Source organism: Mustela putorius, unplaced genomic scaffold, assembly GCF_011764305.1.
Source record: "Mustela putorius furo isolate JIRA1106 unplaced genomic scaffold, ASM1176430v1.1 tig00003853_pilon_pilon_pilon, whole genome shotgun sequence".
Classification (NCBI taxonomy): Eukaryota; Metazoa; Chordata; class Mammalia; order Carnivora; family Mustelidae; genus Mustela; species Mustela putorius.
This window is the reverse complement of record NW_025422005.1, coordinates 1,946,388-1,964,447: the sequence shown is the minus strand read 5'-3', so window position 1 is coordinate 1,964,447 and position 18,060 is coordinate 1,946,388. Positions and strand designations below refer to the sequence as shown.

General features: G+C 66.5%; 1 protein-coding gene across 13 annotated transcripts in view; it reads left to right on the top strand.

Moving 5' to 3' along the window:
* The first annotated feature begins 729 nt into the window (after nt 1-729).
* The window catches only part of MEGF6 (multiple EGF like domains 6), an 82,533-nt gene continuing 65,202 nt past the window's right edge, over nt 730-18,060 (top strand). For 11 of the 13 annotated variants that reach the window (XM_013064657.2, XM_013064651.2, XM_045063577.1 and 8 more), the window contains exons 1-3: nt 735-1,055; nt 4,695-4,829; nt 8,010-8,119. In XM_013064657.2, the coding sequence (XP_012920111.2) occupies nt 946-1,055; nt 4,695-4,829; nt 8,010-8,119 (355 nt within the window). In that variant the 5' untranslated portion in view covers nt 735-945. Of the gene's footprint in view, nt 1,056-4,694; nt 4,830-8,009; nt 8,120-9,275; nt 9,358-18,060 lie in introns of those variants that run through there. The other 2 variants (XM_013064649.2, XM_013064662.2) reach the window with 2 other exon arrangements.

Genomic DNA, 18,060 nt, shown 5'->3' with positions numbered 1-18,060 from the left:
GGAGCACCTGGTCCTCACCCCTGGGGCTGGTGAATTCCAAACCAAAGCCAGGCAGGTTGCTTGGCTGGTTGATTTTTAGAGGAATCTCCACTCCAACATGGGGCTTGAAGTCAAGACCCGGAGATCAAAAGTCTCATGCTCTCCTGACCAGGCCAGCCAGGTGACCCCAACCAGGTTTAAATGGGGGGAGAGAAATCCTCCAGACGGACACTCCTGCTCTCCATGGCCTCTGGGGAGCCCGGCACTCTTCCACCGCAGGCCGCTGGCCAAGAACACGCCGCAGAATCAGAGCAGACGTGTCCAGGACGTGGTCGGTGACCGGCCGTGTGGGTGTCCAAAGGGCAGTGCCCAGAGGCACACGGAGGGCTGCAGAGGCTACACCCAGCTCTTCCCACCCTCTGCCCCACAAGGGAGGGGACGGGGCACCCGTCCGGCAAAGGACCGAGCGTCCGCCGAGACTTACGAGGGACGGAGGGCTGCGGGCTGTCCCTAAAGACGGGCGCCTGGGTCCGAGGTCCGTCGGACTTGGTCCCTCGGTCGCAGGGGACCTGGGACTTGCAGCCTGAGAGGAGCGGGAGCGCGAAGACTGGGGGCGAGGACCCGAGGCGGGCTGGGGGCGGGGCTGGTCGCGGGGACCTGGGAGGGGCCGGGGCGGGGTCAGGGTGGGGGGCGGGGCCCGGGCGGGGGTCCGGGCCGGGGGCGTGGCAAAGGCGGGCGGGCTCCGGCGACCCGGCTGGGCGCGCAGTGTGGCGCGAGGCGGACGCGGGCGGGCGGGGAACCGGACCTTCCGCACCTGCGGCGCCCGGGGGCTCGGCGGGCACCTGCGGCTGCGCCCTGCGCGTCCCCGGGCCATGGCGCACGTGGAGGCGGCGGCTCCGAGGGCCCGCCGGGGCCTCCTGTGAGCGGGGGACCAGAGCGGGGACCCGGCGCGGGGCCTCCGGCACGATGCCCGTCCTCCCGGAGGCGAGGGCGGCGGGGCGCGCGGTGGCCCTGGCTCTGGTGCTGCTGCTCCCCGTGGGGCCCGCGGGCGCCCTGCTCCGCCTGCAGCCTGGCCTGTGAGTAGCGGGCGGGGAGGGCTCCGCTGGACGGCGGGAGCCCGTGGGCCCTGGGCAGCTTTGTCCTTGGGGCTCTGACACAGTCGGGCGCTTGGCGGTAGCTGGGAGGGTCGGGGCTTGAGTCTGGGGGCGCTTCGGTAGCAGGGCCGCCTCCTCCTCCCCTTTCCCCGCCGTCTCCCTCCCCTCGGTAATGCGCGTCCCCGCGCGCGCCCGCGCGCGCCGAGGAGGCTGCGCTCCCCTCGGGGTCCTTGCGGGCAGGGTCTGGCTGGCCGCGGCTCGGAGAAGGCAGGAAGGAAGCAGACGGTTCTCACATCCTTCCAAAGCCTGCCTCCTGGGGCCTGGGGGGCCTGTGCCGGGGCGGGTGCGCCCAGACAGGGGGCCCCTGGACGTGGTTTATGTATTAAACACGTGCGTGCTGGGGCGGAGAGACAGGAGAAGGAATTCAGTACCAGAATGGGCAGGAAGAGAGGGTCAGGGAGCCAGCTGAGATGAATTCAGTTTTGAAAGATGATTCCCCAATGGGCCGTTTAGCGGTCTCTCTTAAAGAGCAGATCAGTTCTTGCGCTGGCCTCAAAGGACAACTAGTGCCAAAGCGAGCGGGGGAGGTGAGCCACCCGCCGGCTGCCCCCACCCCTGGGCTCCTGCAGGGTGTCGAGCCGGGGCCTGCCCGACGGTGACAGGCTGTGGAAAGCTGCAGCGGGACAGGAGAGTGGCCTGGCCTGGGTTAGGGACTCCTGCCCAGCACCTGGCCGTGCAGGATGGTCACTTCCAGGCAGAGCTGGGCGAGGGCAAGTCCTGGCCCCAGGGCCCCTACCCTGGGTTTTGCTTTCCCCCAAGCAGGAAGGTTTCCTTGTGGCCTTTCCAAAGGAAGAGGGGGTCTTTGCATCCAGAAACGTGAGTGGCCCTAGTCCCGACTCTCCGCGTGACTTCTGCTGGACACTTTCCTGCGGTCCCAGCGAGTTAGTCTAAGGGCAGCTGCAGCCTCAGAAGGGCTCTCACAGTGGGGTCTGGCCACTCAGCCTGCCTGCTCTTTGCAGCATTAGTGGGGGACTTCCAGAAGCCCCGACCCCTGGGAATTCCAGGGTGCCGGTCAGGGGGACAGCAGCTGAGCCCATGCGGACAGAGGGCCCCTCCTTAAGAGGCGGCTTCTGCCTCAGCGCGCTCATGGGAACTGCTTGTCACCTCCCTGGTGCGTTTCCCTGAGCCCCCGAGGAGTGGATCCAGACGCCTGTGAGTCGGACCTGCTCACCTGGGGCTCCAGGAAGCCTCAGGCCTGGCCGGGGCAAGCATTTCCAACCAGCAGTGGTGGACTGCCTGAGACGGCCTTCTCTTTCTGCTTCGTGCTCGCCCGCAGCCTCCTCTCCCCTCTCTGCTCCGTCCCCCTCTTCCTCCCCACAGAGCCTTCCACGTGGCAGGGGTCGCTGACCCTCTGGGGGCCTGTGTCCCTCTTTCTTGGTGGGGCGACTATTCTCAGATCGCCCCAGGCGTGTTGAGTTCTGTGACACCTCGGGGTACGCCGTGCTCTGCTCTGCCGTCTCTGGTTGTTTCTGAAGCAGCCGGTGTGGGCCCGGGATGCAGCACGGTGACAGCGGGCACGGCCGGCCAGGGGAAGGCAGGAGGGAGGGTGCCCTTCTGCGAGACCCCCGCAAGGTGACAGAGTTCGCTCTTACGAGCCGGGGGGAGGAGGGCAGGCAGAGAGCAGCCAGCGAGTGTCCCAGAAGGTGCTTCGCCTACACTGGTGCTGAGGGCACCCTTGGGGGAGATGTGGTGAGCCCGCAGGGCCTGGCACAGGCATCCCCACCCTCTGTGGCTTTCCTGAGCCACCTGGTGGGCCTCTGGGGGAGGCTAAGAGAAGAGGCGTGCTGGGGGGAGTCCCACTGATTCACAGCCCTGGGCCTCAGGGGGCCTTTGTGGACCTGTGGGAGCCTGTGGCTGGTTCTTTGGCTCCCACTGGCTGGCCATGTCCAGATTCAAAACCCCACGACCCATCTTTATGTATCTGTTTGTGTCTCTGAAGTGAATTTCTTATGGCGGAGTGGTTGGCTTTCCTTCCTGGGGCCTGGAATGACTGCTCCGTGCCCACGGCTGGCCCAAGGCTACCAGTTGGGCTGGCGGGAGCAGGGTCGGGACAGGAGACGGTGTCCCCACGCACTGGAGTTCCAGCTGGCTGCGGTCCTAGGCTGCGGGGCTCCAAGCTGCACGCCGGGAAGCACGCAGGCCGGGGGACCTGTGTTCAGAGGCCCGCTGCGGGGTTCGCAAGGGGAGCCTCGAAGAACAGACGTGGCGCAAACCCTGACCTCTGGACGGGGTGGGGGGGCCGAGCAGCTCGCTGAGGCCGGCCGTCTCTCCCTGCCTCCCAGCCCGGGGCTTCCCACCTTCACTTCCTCGCCTCGGGGCCATCATCGGGGGGACCCAGGGGCAGCTGTCCCGCAGAGCTGTGTTCTCCTCGTCATCTGGGAATTGCGTTCCCTCCCCAGATGGGAAGCGGGAGCCCACGGCCACTTGGGCTGACGCTCGGCTCCGTCTGTTCCCTCCCCCGTCCCACGCCCTCCACCCTGCACATGGAAAAGATGGCCAAGGTTGGGCTTGTGAAGGGCTGGGAACTCCCCAGAAGAGATCATTCCGGAGCTCACCCTGGCCCTGCGGGGCCTATGGGGAACCCGCAAGGCTGCTGCTGTCCTCAGGGCCGTGGGGGGCCAGGCCTTAAGGAGGAGTCACGTAGGTGCCCCGGGATGGGGACAGGGCGTGGGACAGTGACTGGAGGCCCCGCGGTTTGAAGAGAGCCAGGAAGGGACGGTGTCTTTGGGGAGGAGCCAGCCCACCCACCCTCCTCAGAGGAACCTGGCTGGCCTCTCAGGTGTGGCAAAGCTTTGTCTTCTCTCTGGGACTTGGTGAAATTTGCCTCCCTCCGAGGCCCACACCCTGTCCCTGAATCCTGGCACGCCTGGGGCAAGCTGTGACCCTCTGCTCCCCTCGCCCCCCCTTCTGGAGCAGGGCTGGGCCCCTTCTGCCTCTTCTCAGCCTCCTCCTCCTTCCGGAGTGTGGCGGGCTCCTGTCCGTGCACTGGCGGGCTCCTGTCCGTGCACTGCGGGCTCCTGTCCGTGCACTGGCGGGCTCCTGTCCATGCACTTGCGGGCAGCGGCTCCCGGGGGCCGAGGAGCCCGGCCTCATGGGGCTCCCACTGTGGCCCCCACGCCACGCTCCCTGGAGGCTCCTCTTTTCCATTCTTTCTGGCTCTGCTTGTCCTGCCTGGAGCCCACACCGGCCCAGCCACGTGCCTGGCACCCGCCGCTCAGGGGCCGTCTCTGAGGCCGGCACGGCTGGGGACGAGGCGGCCTAGAACAGGAGTCACGTGAAGCGGGGTTGAAGCCACTGTTCCCACGGGACCCCCGGTACCCTGTTCAAGGGGGCAGCGGTATCTATCCTTTGGGGTCAGCAGGATTAGAACACCCCTGTGGGCATGGGGGCCCTGCCTGGAGGACCCTCGGACAGGACCTCTTCCTCTGAGGTCCACACCCTAGAGGCAGGGCCCACCTGGACCCCACCCCCGACGGCTCCACACCCCAGTGTGAGTGTGCAGGAGGGCTGAGGCCCGCTGGCTCTTGGTGGCCAGGCGCTGACGTCTGTCCTCTGTCCCAGGCCCCACGTGTGTGCAGAGCGGGAGCTGACCTTGGTGGGCCGCCGCCAGCCCTGTGTGCAGGCTTTCAGCCGGACCGTGCCCGTGTGGAAGGCGGGCTGCGGGCGGCAGGCGTGGTGCGTCCGCCACGAGCGGAGGTATGTGCTGGGGTCCCCGAGTCCGGTGTGGGAGCGGGGTGACGAGGGTGGGGGGCTGTCCTGATCTCAGGGCCTTCGGGGAGCAGTGGTTCTGTGGGAGAGGCTCTGAGGCGGGCGGGGCCTTGTGGGGGAGGCGGGGGCCACATGAGAGGTGAAAAGCGGGGTACCCAGCCTGCTAGGCTCTGCGGGGCTGCTGAGGCCGAGCCCAGGTTTCGTTCCCAGAGGAGCCGACGCGAGACCTTTTATTGCTCAAGATTTTATTTCAAAATCAAATTAAGGAGTGCCTTTGCATACCTCTCCACATTTTACAGACTCGGGCTCTGGAATCTGCGCGGTTGCAAAGCGGGGCGGTGGGGGGGCCTCAGCGCGGGCCCCTCCCCTGGCTGGCAGCCGCAAGGCCTCCGGGTTAGGTGTGGGGAAGGCGGGAACGGGCCTCGGGTGGGGTGCGGTGTCCAGCGCTGCAGCGAGGCCTTTGGGAGTGGCCTGCATGGTGTCCGTGGAGGGTGTGAACTCCCTCTCTGGGAGCTTGGTCGTGTCTGGGGACAGTGGCCACTGCCTCAGGTGAGCCCAGGGGCCGGGGACGCTGCTCCAGGTCCTCTGGTGCTTGGGATGGCGGGGATCCCAGGCAGCAGGGAAACGGCTCCCCTCGTGCTCCCGCCGAGAGGCCCCTGCGCAGTGTCCCCAGCTTGGGCTGTGTCCCCCAGCCGCTTACCACTTCACTGTGAGCGGTGAGGCTGCCGGGAGCACCGTAGCCCCCGGGCTGGAGAGTCAGGTGGGTAGCTCTGCTGAGAAGCCCCAGGCTCCCCGTAGCTGGCTCCTAGGCCCCCAGCCTGGGTGCGGTGGGAACAGAGTTTTCAAAGCATCCGGGTGCCTTCAGTGTCCTGGTGGGGCATCTGGGGGCGTGGGAGGAAAGTCCCCCTGCCTGGGAGGTCCTTGCTGTCCGTCACTTGGGGCAGGGGCTGTGGGGTCTCTGTCGGGCTTCCTGCTCTGGGGCAGAGGCCCACCTTGCCTAGCTCCAGGTCTCTGGGACCCTCCCTTTGGGTTCAGCAGGAACAGTCTGGGTCCCTGGCCTGCTTGGGGGCGAGGTCTGCGGGGTCTCCTGGCCTGCAGTGCAGCTGGGGCTCTCCTTGCCCTCACGGGCTGCCTCCCCCCGCCCCCTCGCCCTCCACTCCATGTGAACGAGATCTGTCTCACCACTGCGGTGTCCTATGGGGTTTCCTGAGACCCGCACCAAGCACTTGCTGGGCCTGGCCCCACCTCCCTTCTGTGGGGCTCCTGGCTGGGAATGGGTCGTGTCCCTTCCCGTGAACCCCGCAGTGGAGCCCCGCGTGCTGGCTCCGGGCACTTGCCCCAGTGCCTCATCCAGATGGTCCTCTGGCGGCAGCCCTTGGAGCTGGCACACTCCCTTTCCTCCTTCTGGAATGCACAGAGGCTGCGGTTTTCCTGGGAGGCGGGCCCTGCCCCCCGGCCCCCTGCTCCCCATCTGCCCGTCCGGGGCCGGCTCTCCTAGTGCCTTGGGAGCATCCTCCCGACAAACCAGCACGGGCTGTGCCCGGTCTGAGGAGCCCCCGGCAGTGTGGAGGCCCCTGCCCCTTCGCGGCATACGGTCCGTGCAAAGGGAGGAGGAAGGAGCGCTTGGAGGCGCCAGGAGCCCCACGGAGCCCCACGGAGCCCCTCCCCTGGGCCGTCCCCCAGGTGTCCTGCCCTGGGACCCACGCCCCGAGGGGACTGCACAAGGTAGAGATGTGTGCAGCAGCCCGGCACCCCCATGCCCTGTCGCCCTTGACCCTGCTGTGAGCCAGCTCCCTGGCTGGGCCCGAGTCCCCTGATTGTCCCCTGCGAGCTGTTGCACCTGCCCGCCTCTGTGAGCCGTGTCCTGGGAGCTGTCCCATGTGGGCTGCAGTGGAGCGAGGGGTCGGCTCTTGGGGCCTGAGGGGGCAGTAGGCCCACCCGCGGTCTCGGAGGGTCTGTAACTTCTGAGGGTGGGGGAGGTGGCAGATGGGCTGGTCGTCTCCGTTCTCTGGGTGACCGCGAGGAGCGGCACGTAGCCCTGGGAGAGCAGTAAATATTTACCATGGAAGGGCCCAAACACTGTTTGCTCTGCCAAAAACTGTCCACTGCTGTGGTCGGTTTCCCTCCAGGCGAGTGGATTCATGTCCTGCCAAAGTGGCCTTTTGCAGAGCTCTCCCGAGCTGCCGTGCGCGGCAGGAGCGCCTGAATTCATGCTTCCGGGAAGTGGCCTTGTTTGCTTGTTTGTGGGGTCCCTGGGCTTCCCACGGCTCCCCAGGGCTAAGCCCCAGTGAGCGGAAGGGTGTCACGTCACCTGAAAACAGTGGTCTGGGCCCTTGGGCTGCTCCTGGGGCTCCAGGGTCCTTGACCCCACGGCTGCTGGGGACCGTTCCTCCAGACAGCGGTGGCACAGGCTTGCAGGTCCGAAGGCTGCAGGTGGCCACGGGGCACCCCCTTCCTCTTGTTCCGTCACTCTCTCTGCTTAGCCTTCGTGGGAGCTGCTCCCGTCCTGAGTGGGAACTGGCCCGGGTCCAAGGCCTCCCCCGAGAGGCCTTCCCGCCTGCTCCCCTCTGATCTTAGGGCTGTGTGCTGGTCACGCGCTGGTCCTGCTGCTGCTGTCCACGGCGCTTCTCCCGCTCACCCGTCTCCTCAGCTCAGCCCTACGCTCCTCAGGTGGGGAAGGGGTGCCTCACGGATGCCTTAAGCCCTCGTGCTGTGCCCTGGTGGGCTGAGAGCCTGGGGTCTGAATTGCTGCCACCCGGGTCGCAGCCCACCCAGCGCTGGACCTAGGAAGCCCCGCTTGTTCCTAAGCTGGGCACTTCGTGTCAGGCCCCCGGTGCTCCGGTCTGGCCTGGTGATAAGAGCCAGATGTGGGGAGCTGGCCCGCAGCTGGGGTGGATAGGGAGCGGGGTAGCACCCCCCCCGGGAGCGCTGGCCGGGGCCCTTGTTGCTGGCTGCGGGCCGGTCGCCTGCCCCCTGCTCCTGCTGTCTCTCTTCACGTGGGTGCGGCTCTGCTCTGGGGCACAGACCTTCCACCCGCCTCTAAGCCTCAACCTGCTGAGCTTGAAACGGGGCAGGTCAGAGAAGCGGTGCAGGGAGCGCCCGGAGCGCCGGGAGATGCCGCCAGCACTGTCTGCACAGTGAGTGATTCCCGTCTCCCTTCTTTTCTAGAACCATCTACTACACCGGCTACAGGCAGGTGTACGCCATGGAGGCCCAGACCGTGCTCCGGTGCTGCCCGGGCTGGAGCCAGCGGCCCGGTGACCAGGGCTGCCTCTCCCGTGAGTGCCCCTTCCCGACCCCGAATCCGTGCGCTGGAGGCCGTGTCTGAAGGGGACATGGCTCCGGGGGGCTCCGAGCAGAGGGTGTGAGGCTGTCCGCCAGTGCTTGGGTTCCTGGCATGGGGAGGGGGTCTGAGGGTGGCCCTGAGCCACGTGCTGCTGTCTGTGGGCTCAGCTGCCTCTTCAGGGTTCCGTCATGGAGACGTCCTGCCCCACCACAGCCATGGCCTTGCTCTGGGTCCTTCTCTGTTCCCGAATGGGCCCTGGGCTGGGTGTTGGGCCCCTGGCCTTTGTGGACTGTTATCTGGGAGACTGTAGCGCCTGTCCTGCCTCCGTCCTGGCGCCCTGGGCCGCAGTCTCCCCTTCTGCTTCATGGAGGTTTGCCACGGCCTCCCTGGGAGGGGGGTCCTGAGGGAGCCGTGAGTCCGCACGCGCGAGCCTCACTGCGAAGCCTCTGCTTCAGAAACTAAATGGGGCTCCCGGCTCTGGAGTCCGGCTGCAGGGAGTGTCTGGGGAGCTGATCCTGGCCTGTGGGTGCAGACACAGCTGGGCCGGCAGGTGGGGTGGCGCAGGTAGGGGGCCCGCTGGGGCCGATGGGCTAGGAGTGGCAGCATCCCCTCCCGAGAGAGGTGGTCCCGGAGGTCTGGCCACCCCTGAAACAGTGACAGGGCTCGCCTGACGTGAGGGATGGGGCCATGCGGCAGGGGTGGCGGGGGCCCCAGCTCCCCCATGCTGGGACAGGAGCTGGACCTCGGGGGCTCTGTTCCAGCCTGTCTCTCTGCCCCTGCGTCCCTCCACACAGGCAGCACGGGAGCCGCTGAATGGGGGCAGAGACGCCTTTAGAGACACTCCAGTGGGAAAAAGGGAAGAGAAGGATGCTGGGGCTGTTGTTCTGGGAGAGGAAATGAATAATTCTCCCCAGGAAGGGAGCAGGAGGGCAGAGGAGAAGGAAGCAGCCCTGGCTTCCCTCGTGGGCAGGAGAGGCTCAGGGGACAGGGCGGACGCCTGGACGCCCGCCAGCCGGCCCTCCGGCGGGAGGTGCCCCGGCCCCGGCCCCGGCAGCAGTGCTTCTCCCCACCCTCTCTGATCCTGGGGACGTGTGTTTTCCCTGCTTCTGGCTTCCAGGAAAACAAAGGAGTCTGTTCACTGGGGGTGTGGGGTGGAGGTCAAAGCTGAGGGCCCTGGTTTCCACTGAGACAGGGCTCCTGAGGCCTGCTGGAGGCAACCCTAGTAATCCGGTGAGCGGTGGGGACAGGCGGAGGAGGCAGGGGCTATGGCAGGGGGTGGGGGTGTTGGGGAGCACGGCCTTCTGTCTGGGGAGGGCCGTGGACACGCAGCCCCATGGCCGGCCTGGGGTGGGGGTCCTTCTGCACTTGGCTTCCCGGGCTGGGGGAGTAGTGGGTGTGTACACTGCCATGGGCTGGGGGGGGGGGGACCCAGGGGACAGGTCGAGCTTGCTACTGCAACGTTCCCAGCTTCCATACTCTTGAGCTGGGGTTGGAAGGCTCTCGGTTTCCCCCGTGTCTTGGAGCGACCTTCCCAGGGTCGGGGTTGCCGAGGAGCAGCGGGGTCCAAGGGCCAGCCGCATCCCGGGAGGCCAGGTCGGAGGCAGGCCCCGAATGCTGGATTTTCAGGGATGGGAGGCCCATCTGGCACAGGTCCGTGGCCATGCCAGTCTGTCCTTGCACTCTGGCTCAGCGTGAGCTCCTGGCCTGGCTTGCGGCTCTGTCTGCCTGTGCTGGTGACCAGGGAGGAAGGCTGGCTCTGCCTCGGCCTCGCCAGCTAGTAGGAGGTGGGTACAGGGCTGCGGGGCAGGGAGCTCGCCGGCAGGTGAGACCTAAAGCCGCCGGGGCAGCCTTGGCCTTGCAGAGGTGGAGGAGCTGGGCTGGGGACAGGGCTGGGGTGGTGAGGAAAGGGGGCGTCTCGGCCACAGGGCCTGGCCTTGAGGGTCCCGGTTGTCCCATCGGCCTGGAGACGTGGATGGGCTCCCACGTGTATCCTAAACTTGAGGCTTTGTCTTTCTTGTTTTTTAAACAAACAAACAAACAAACATTTTAGTGCAGGATTTACTTATTTCTGTGTCTGGATTTGATTTGAAGGAAAAGGCCTGGACCCGGCCTTTCAGGACACCCGCTTGTCCCCCCGTGTCTGGGTCCCCGGCCTGGGAAGGGACGGAGGGCCAGAGAAGGTCACGTGGGGCAGAGCCCGGGCCTGGGGATGGCTGTTTCTCAGCCGGGGCCTGGCAGGGAGCAGACGCTGTGGGACAGGGGTGCGGGGCCGGGGGGCATACAGCCAGCTGCGGCTTCGATGTGTGGATGGGCAGGGCGGGCCTGCAGGGGCACGGGGGTTGCCGAGGGAGGCAGGAGCCCATGTGGGAGCGCTGTCCCTGTGGCCAGAGCACAGAGTCGACTTCCTGCTGTGAGCAGAGTCCTCGGTCACTCTGTTTCCTGCCCCAGACGGAGTGGGTGCCCAGAACCCCCAGCCGGGACACCCTGCCCAGCGGTGTCGACTCAGAGGCTGTGGGGCTGCCTCTGGTCCCCTTCTTGCCGGCTTGGGTGTGGGTCCCGGGGCTGGAGGCTGGTCGGAGCCCCCACTGGGGAGAGGCGCCCGTTTCCTGCGCAGGGGATGGGAGTCAGGAGTCTCCGCTTTGGCCCTCCCCATCCCTGTCCTCTCCGGCACCGTCCCCCTGTCCCAGCCCAGGCGGTCTGCAGACGCGCGGGAGGCTGGGTCGGGCGGGGGGCAGGCCCCCTGCTGCAGACGGCCCCAGCCAGGTGAGACGTCCTCGCTTTGCGTGCCCTGGAACCATAGCCACGTGGGGGGCGCCGTCAGGGCCCCGTGGGCTCGTGTGGGAGTGCGGAGCAGACATCGTGCTGTGTGGGAGAATGACAGGAAGCCTCTAAGGTCCCTGTGACTTCTCAGGGACGCACTCAGCGGCATGGATGACCTGGAGGTGACCAGAAAGGGAAAAGGCTGCCTGGGTGGGGCGGCGTTGCCTGGTGACCAGGGGGCTCTCTCGGGTCTGTGTGGTACGTGCGTGCCCACGAGCGGCTGGGCGCTGACCCTCTCTGCTGTTGGGGTGCCCGACTCCCACCCAGCCCCGCCCTTACTTCCACATCCCTCTCAGTGGGGCGTGGCTTTCCTGGACACCCCCGTGTCCGGGTCCCCGGCCCCCCTCATCGAAGGGAGCCCGAGCATGAAGGTGCTGCCCGCAGACCCTAACTTGGAGACACCCAGGAATGAGGTGCCAGGAGGATGCCCCGCGGCTCCTGCCCTGAGGCTGTGCAGCCTGAGCCCTGGGCACCGAGGAGGCTGCAGGACGGAGCGCAGACCCTGGGCAGCTGCGAGGAGCTGCGCCTGCATTGCAGGATGGCAAGGGCTTCCGTGGTCTGGGAAGCTCCGCGTAAAGCACAGAGAAGCAGGTTCCGTCGTTGCAGGACTTATCAGAGCATTTAACATGCTCATGTGGCCTGTGGGTTCCTGAGAAAGGCTATGTAGTATTTTCCAAAGCAACCCTTTCTTTAAAAAGAAGGGAATAAAAAGATACAACAAAGTTGAAAAAATAAACAGTGTCCCTAAGGCACGCTGGGAAACAGCCGGCCGAGCGGCGGGACGTCGTCCGTGCAGGTCTGACAGCGAGCTCTGCACTGGGCTCAGGCGCAGGAGTGGCGGTGACAGAGACCGGGACTGGCCCCCCCTGCAGCGGACCTGCGGTGCTGTGGCGGCGGACAGGGGGGCAAGCACACGGTGGTTCTGTGCCAGCCCACGGCCGCTCTCTCCTGGGAAGGCTCGGGGGAGGGGCGTCTGGCTGGTGGGGGCTTCTGGGGGGTTGGGCGGGCCTTGGAACAGCTCAGGTTGGCTCTCTGGAGGGCGGCCGTGTGCCATCCCAGTGTGGGGGATCCTTCCTGCTTCGTCCCGTGGGCTCCCCGGTGTACGGCTGCGCCCGAGTGTCCTCCTCCGTCTCAGCGGGGCCTGCCGGGATCCTGTGAGCTCAGTCCCTGCCTTCGTCACGCCTGCAAAGACTCTGTTTCCAAGTAAGGTCCCTTTCTGAGGTCCCGGGGCCCTGGTGAGGACAGGGAGCCCGTGCAGGGTCTGGCTGGGGGAGGGACACGGTCTGCTGCAGCGGGCAGAGGGGACGCTGGGCCGTGAGGAGCCAGCTCGGGCCTGGTCCTGGCGGGTGGCGGAGCGCGGTGGGAAGTGGCCGGATTCTGGACGTGTGGATGGAGTGGGAACTAGGTCTACACGGCGTGGCCGTGGCTGGGCTTTCAGGACCCCACGTGTGCCCGGGTTGTGTGGGGCACAGCCTTGCCCTTGACTCTGGAGCTGACCCTCAGAGGCGACCATGGCCTGTGGAGGGCACTGTAGGGCGGCCACCCAGAGCTGTCCCCACAGGCTGTCCTGGCCTGTCGTGGTCGCTCGTGTCTTACCGCCCAGGGCATGCCAGGTCGGCTGGGGGAGATCTGTGGCCTGTGAGGGCTTCCCAGGAGTGTGGGGGATTGATGTGGTTTGTCGTCACAGGAGCCTGGGATGGGCCACGTGGTGGGCCCACGGGACAGAAGCCAGGGCTGCTGACCAGCTCGCAGGCGGGCCCTAGAGCTCTTCCTCCCTCCTGGGACACGGGCGTCTCCTCTGTGATCCTGGGGCTGCGGGAATGAGTGGCAGGAAGGCTGCCGGGGGCCCCGGGGACGGCTGCCTCTGCCTCCTGCCTCGCGGTTCACTTTTCCTTTTCCGTTCCGGACGCGTGTCAGCCCCGCGCCCAGCGTGGGAATCTGCACGGCCAGCACTCTGGCTGTCCTGTCCTCGCTGTGGACGTGGACGCCCGCACAGCTGCTGGGGGCCGTGTTGCTCTGCAGCGAGCCCCTCACCCCCCCCGGCTGTCCCCAGATGTGGAGTCACAGCCGGACTCGTGGTGCTGCGTCAGGCACGTTTGCACACGGTGCTGTCCACCCGGGAGCTCACCCACGTCACAGCCTCACAGGTGTGTGCGCGGTCCATGCCCGTGCTCACGCTCACACGGACCCGCAGTCACACGCACTCACACGCAGATGGTTCCCACGTGCGGATATGCTCTCCCTCAGACATGTGCCCACACCATGTGCTCGTGCACACACAGGCTCCCGTACACACATGCGGGCACTGGACACATGCGTCCATACTCCCGCACACGCGTATCACGTGCCTGTCCGCTGACGTGCGTGTGCGGGGCTCACGGCCGCAGCAGGGCCTGCACGCCCGCTGCACACGCACCGTCCGCTCACACTGGCGGCCGCGGCGCACGGCCCACACCCCGAGCATGTGCCCCTCCCCCGTGCGGCTCTGCCATCCAGCGCGGGGTCCCGGGCCCGGGGTGACTGCCTCCCTGCAGTACGGGTCTGGGACGAGGGGAGGTGGGGCTTGGGGTCCCGGCCTCCAGCTGCCAGCTGGCATTGGGTTGAAGGCCAGCAGGCCTCCAGCAGGATGGAGGGACCAAGCAGGAGGGACCCAGGGCCTGTCCTGCCCCCTGGGTTCCCAGGGACGTGGCCTCCATCCGGTACCTGCCCCTTGACGGGAGACGGGCACTGAGGGCCCCACTCCCGGCCACCTGGGCGGCTCTGCCAGCACCTGGGGGAGGTTTCAGAGATGCTACCCTGTGGCTTGATTGATGACTGAGGACTGCCCCGAGCCGCGGTGCTCATCCCGCCGCCCTGCGGTGCACAGTGCTGTCCTCACCGTCACCCCCTCCATCTGGGCTCCCCCAACCCCCACTTTAGTCTGAGGCCCTAAAGATGGTGGACGGAGGCGCTCTGTGCCGGGTGCAGCCCCACCTCTGCCTGGTGCTGGCTTCCCAGGCCGGTTGCTGGGGGACCGTTGGGAACACATGTGTGTCTGCCTGGGGTTCCGCCCTGCTGTCTGTGCCCCAGCAGCCCCGGGAGAGTTTCTGGGCCCCTGGGCTGCTTAACACACAGCCTGTCTCTGGCTGTCCCGGTGGCTTCGGCCATGGGCAGGACAGGGCCTGGTGCTGGTGCCTCTGCTTCCCGTGCCGAACCTGGGAGCCGGGGACCCACGGACCTGCAGGCGTCGGATTGGGAGCCTGTGTTTGATCGGGCCTCTCTGAGGTTTCTTTTCTTTCTTTCTTTCTTTTTTTTAACTTTTTAATTTTTTAAAAGATTTTATTTATTTATTTGACACATAGAGAAAGAACACAAGTAGACAGAGAGGCCGGCAGAGAGGGGGAAGCAGGCTCCCTGCTGAGCAGAGAGCCCAATGCGGGGCTCGATTTCAGGACCCTGAGATCATGACCTGAGCCGGAGGCAGAGGCCCAACCCACTGAGCCACCCAGGCGCTCCTCTCTGAGGTTTCTGTGAGCCAGTTCCCCACCGGGAGCTCCCGTGGGCCCCCACACCTACTACGTACCTCGGTGGTGGGCTGATCCCCTGTTGTGGCGGAGGAGCTCCGGCCCGGAGAGGCCCCTTCCAGGTTCCTTCCTGAACATTCTTTTGGCTGCAGGGAGGGGCTGAGTTTGCTGCAGGCCTGGCCAGGAGGTGCCCTCAGCCCCAGCCATCAGACAGCCCTGCCCCTCCTCTGGGGATGCCGAGGGGGAGCTGGCACAGGGGTGGGGCTCCGCTGCTCCTGGGCCCGGCCCTCATGGCAGGGAGTGGGCAGGAGCCAGAGGCATCGGCACGGGAGGCTGAGCAGCTGGGACAGATCGTGAGAGAGCAGGGCCCAGGCCAGGAGCTTTGCTTTGGGTCTGAGTCCGTCCCTCTGGCCCTGGCCTGCTGGAGCTACAGAACGCACATGGGGCTCGTGGGCCTTTTGGGCAGAGGTGCCGGGGAGAAGGCTGACATTTGTGCCGCATGCACGTTTGGTGAGCCAGGCCGTGTGTTCAGAGCCTGTGGGGGTGGGAGTGGCCCCGGAGACCAGGAGAAACTTGTGCGCCCGGATCACACCTGCCCCGCCTGAGGCCACCCCGGCAGGCAGCTACTTAGGGAAGAGCAGAGCAGGGCCCGGGGGCCAGCCACGTGGCAGTTCGGGGATGTGGCCCGGGACCACATGGGCAGAAGCCCAGTGCTCGCAGAGGAGTGGAGCCCCGTCACCACGTGAGCCCGTCCCGGGCAGGGGCCGCCCCTGCTCCTGCAGCAGGGTCCCGTGAGGTCCAGCCAAGGGCAGGTGTTTCGTGGCGCCCACTGTAAGAGAGCATGGCCGGCCTTAAGATGCCACAGGTGTCCGGGGCGCCTGGGTGGCTCCGTCGGTCGAGCGTGCGACTCTTTGTTTCGGCCCAGGTCACCTCATGGGTCACGAGACGGAACCCCGTGTCAGGCTCCGTGCTCAGCGGGGACCCTCTCCCTCCCCCAGCCCCGAGCACGCACGCACACCCGTCAGCCAGTCTTTGGAAAGGAAGGAAGGAAGGATGGTGCCCAGACGTGCTGCCTTCACCCTGGGGACTGCGCTCCCCAGATCCGTCATCCTGCAGACTGGACGCCCCCCGGGGCCCCGCCAGCCTTTGGTTCTGGGGATGTGGGTAGACCCACCCTGTGTCCCCCCGAGGCCCCAAGGTCTGGGGCAGCTGGGGTGCTTTGTGAGTGACCCTGTCCCGGCGCCTCCAGCCCCATTCCGCACACCAGGGAGGGCGATGTTCCTCCTTCTTGGTTCGGGCGGCGGGCGGGGGGCCCCATCAGCCCTGCGGGTGGGCTGCTGCGGGCAGTGGGTCCGGCTTCGGGCTCAGACGGGCCGTGGAGCAGACACTTGGCAGCACGAAGGTCGCTGAGAAGATTGTGTCCATGTGTGCAGATCGCCCGTCCTGGAGCTTAACCCAAGTTTGTTTGTTTCTTCTTTTTTTCTTTCTTTTTATTTTATTTTATTTTATTTTATTTCATTTCATTTTATTTTATTTATTGAAAGAGCGCAAGAGAGAATGAGAGAGAGAGAGGCCAGCGGGAGACGCAGTCTCCCCGCCGAGCAGGGAGTCCGACGCGGGACTCGATCCCGGGACTCCGGGATCATGACTGGAGCTGAAGGCAGTCGCTCCAGGTGCCCCTAACCCGTTTCTGACCCACCGACTCACATCAGACAGAACAGGTGTGCGCAGGTCTTGCCCGTTAAGGCATCTGGGCCATGGGAAGCCGGCGGGGGTTTGGGGCAGAGGGAGATGCGAGCATGATGGCTCCTGGGAGCCCTCTCCAGCCCCGCGGGTCTCTGTGGCTCGGGCCCTCCCTCTGCCGGCTCGGCCCTCGGAGAACACGGCCGCCCACGGCAGCAGACCCTGTGGGCGCCCCTGTCCCGGGTCACCTGCGCCGGCCCTGGTATTTCTGACTCTTGGGAGGCGGTTCCTTCAGGGCTCCTGAAGGTCCTGTGGCCACAGGCCTGGCCAAGCTGAGTCTGAGGGACGGTCCCCAGGAGACCCCCGGCCCCGGCCCTGGGAACATAGTAGGTGTTTAAAAAAAATACACTGTTAAGTAGAGAACACATTTACTGCTCGGCAATCTCTAAATTGTCTGCAGGGTGCCCGTCCAGCCTCCGTTCACGGCCACGGGTCAGGTTTTCCCGGTGTCTGTTGCTGACCTGGCGCTTCTTCCCACACGGGATCGCCTGGGTCTCGCGGTGCATGTCAGACACGTGGGTCTGGCAGCCCGGCTCTGGCTCCTGAGCTCTGTCTGCCCCGGCGTGAGCCTTCCCGTGCTTGCTTGGGCCGCATCCTTCCTCAACCTCCGGTGGGGGGTTTTGGGGTCCTTGTCTGCTGTCTGTGCTGCCCCCTTGGAGGCGTGGTGGGAGTCGGGCTGTGGCCTGCCGCTGGAGGTGACCCTCCTGACACAGGGGAGGGAGACCCTGTCATGCAGCCCGGCCCACCCGTGGGGTTACGCAGGGGAAGCCCCCTTCTCTACCACTCGCGCGCAGCCCGGCTCCACGCCCGCCCCAGCAGGCTCTGCCCCCCAGCTTCCCTCCACAGCCCCCCACTACCCCTGCATCCGGCCAGCCTCCCCGGGAGTGCCCCTTCTCGGTTTGGGGCATAGTCGTGTATCTTTGTCTTTCCCGTTTTCGTTTCTGTGGCTGTGCTGCCCTACGCATCCCTCTGTCTGGGGACGCCCCAGCTCTGTCCTCCCGCGACGGCCTGGCCACTCCCGACCCTGCCCGTCTGTAGTGCATTCTTGCTTTCCTTCCTTCGACGGCGCCTTCGGGGTCTGCGTGTGGGCGGGGCCCCGGAGCCCGGCGGGTGGCAGCCAGGATGGGGTCGACCCTTGCTCTCAGGGAGTCCGTGGGCACGGTAGGGAGAGGGCCATGCTGTGGGTGCATATGGTGTGTGACATTTGGGGACGATGCCGGTTGTCCTGGTTGTGGCAGCCCAGAGCGCCCCTGGGGTCTGAGGGATGAGCTCACGGTATGGGTGGCTTTGTGCTCAGCGGACAAGAAGGTCACAGCGGCCGTGGGGCGGAGAAAGCGGGTGAGCAGGGTGAGCCGTGACAGTGGCCCTCACTGGCCCCGTGGGGCCGGGGGTGCTGGGGGAAGGTGGGCTCCACGTCCCCCGGAGCTAGGTTCCGGGCCTCTAGCCTCTGGGACGCTGCTGCTGTCCGCGCCCCAGGTCGGCCCCCCGGCCGGCCTTCCCTGTGTGGGCTCCGGGGTCACCGTGCGTGCCCTCCCCACCCCCCTGTGGCGCCGTTTCGCCCCCAACTCCCCACTCCTGCACATTTCAGACACGTCCTCCGGCTGCAGGTGTGGGGCCGGAGCGAGGGGGAGCCCTGCCCCCAACACTGGGACAGCGGCCACAGTTAGGGGACAGAGAGGAGGGCGCATTCCACAGACGGCCCTCCTGACCCCAGCTCTACGCAGAGGATCCTGGGGCCTGGTCCCTGCTCGCGGGCTGTGTGGCCCGGGGCCACGTGCCGCCTGTCTCTGAGCCTCCGTGTCCTTACCAAGCACAGCGTCCGTCCCAGAAGCCTGACTGGCCCCATGTGCCGGGCCGACAGCCCTCT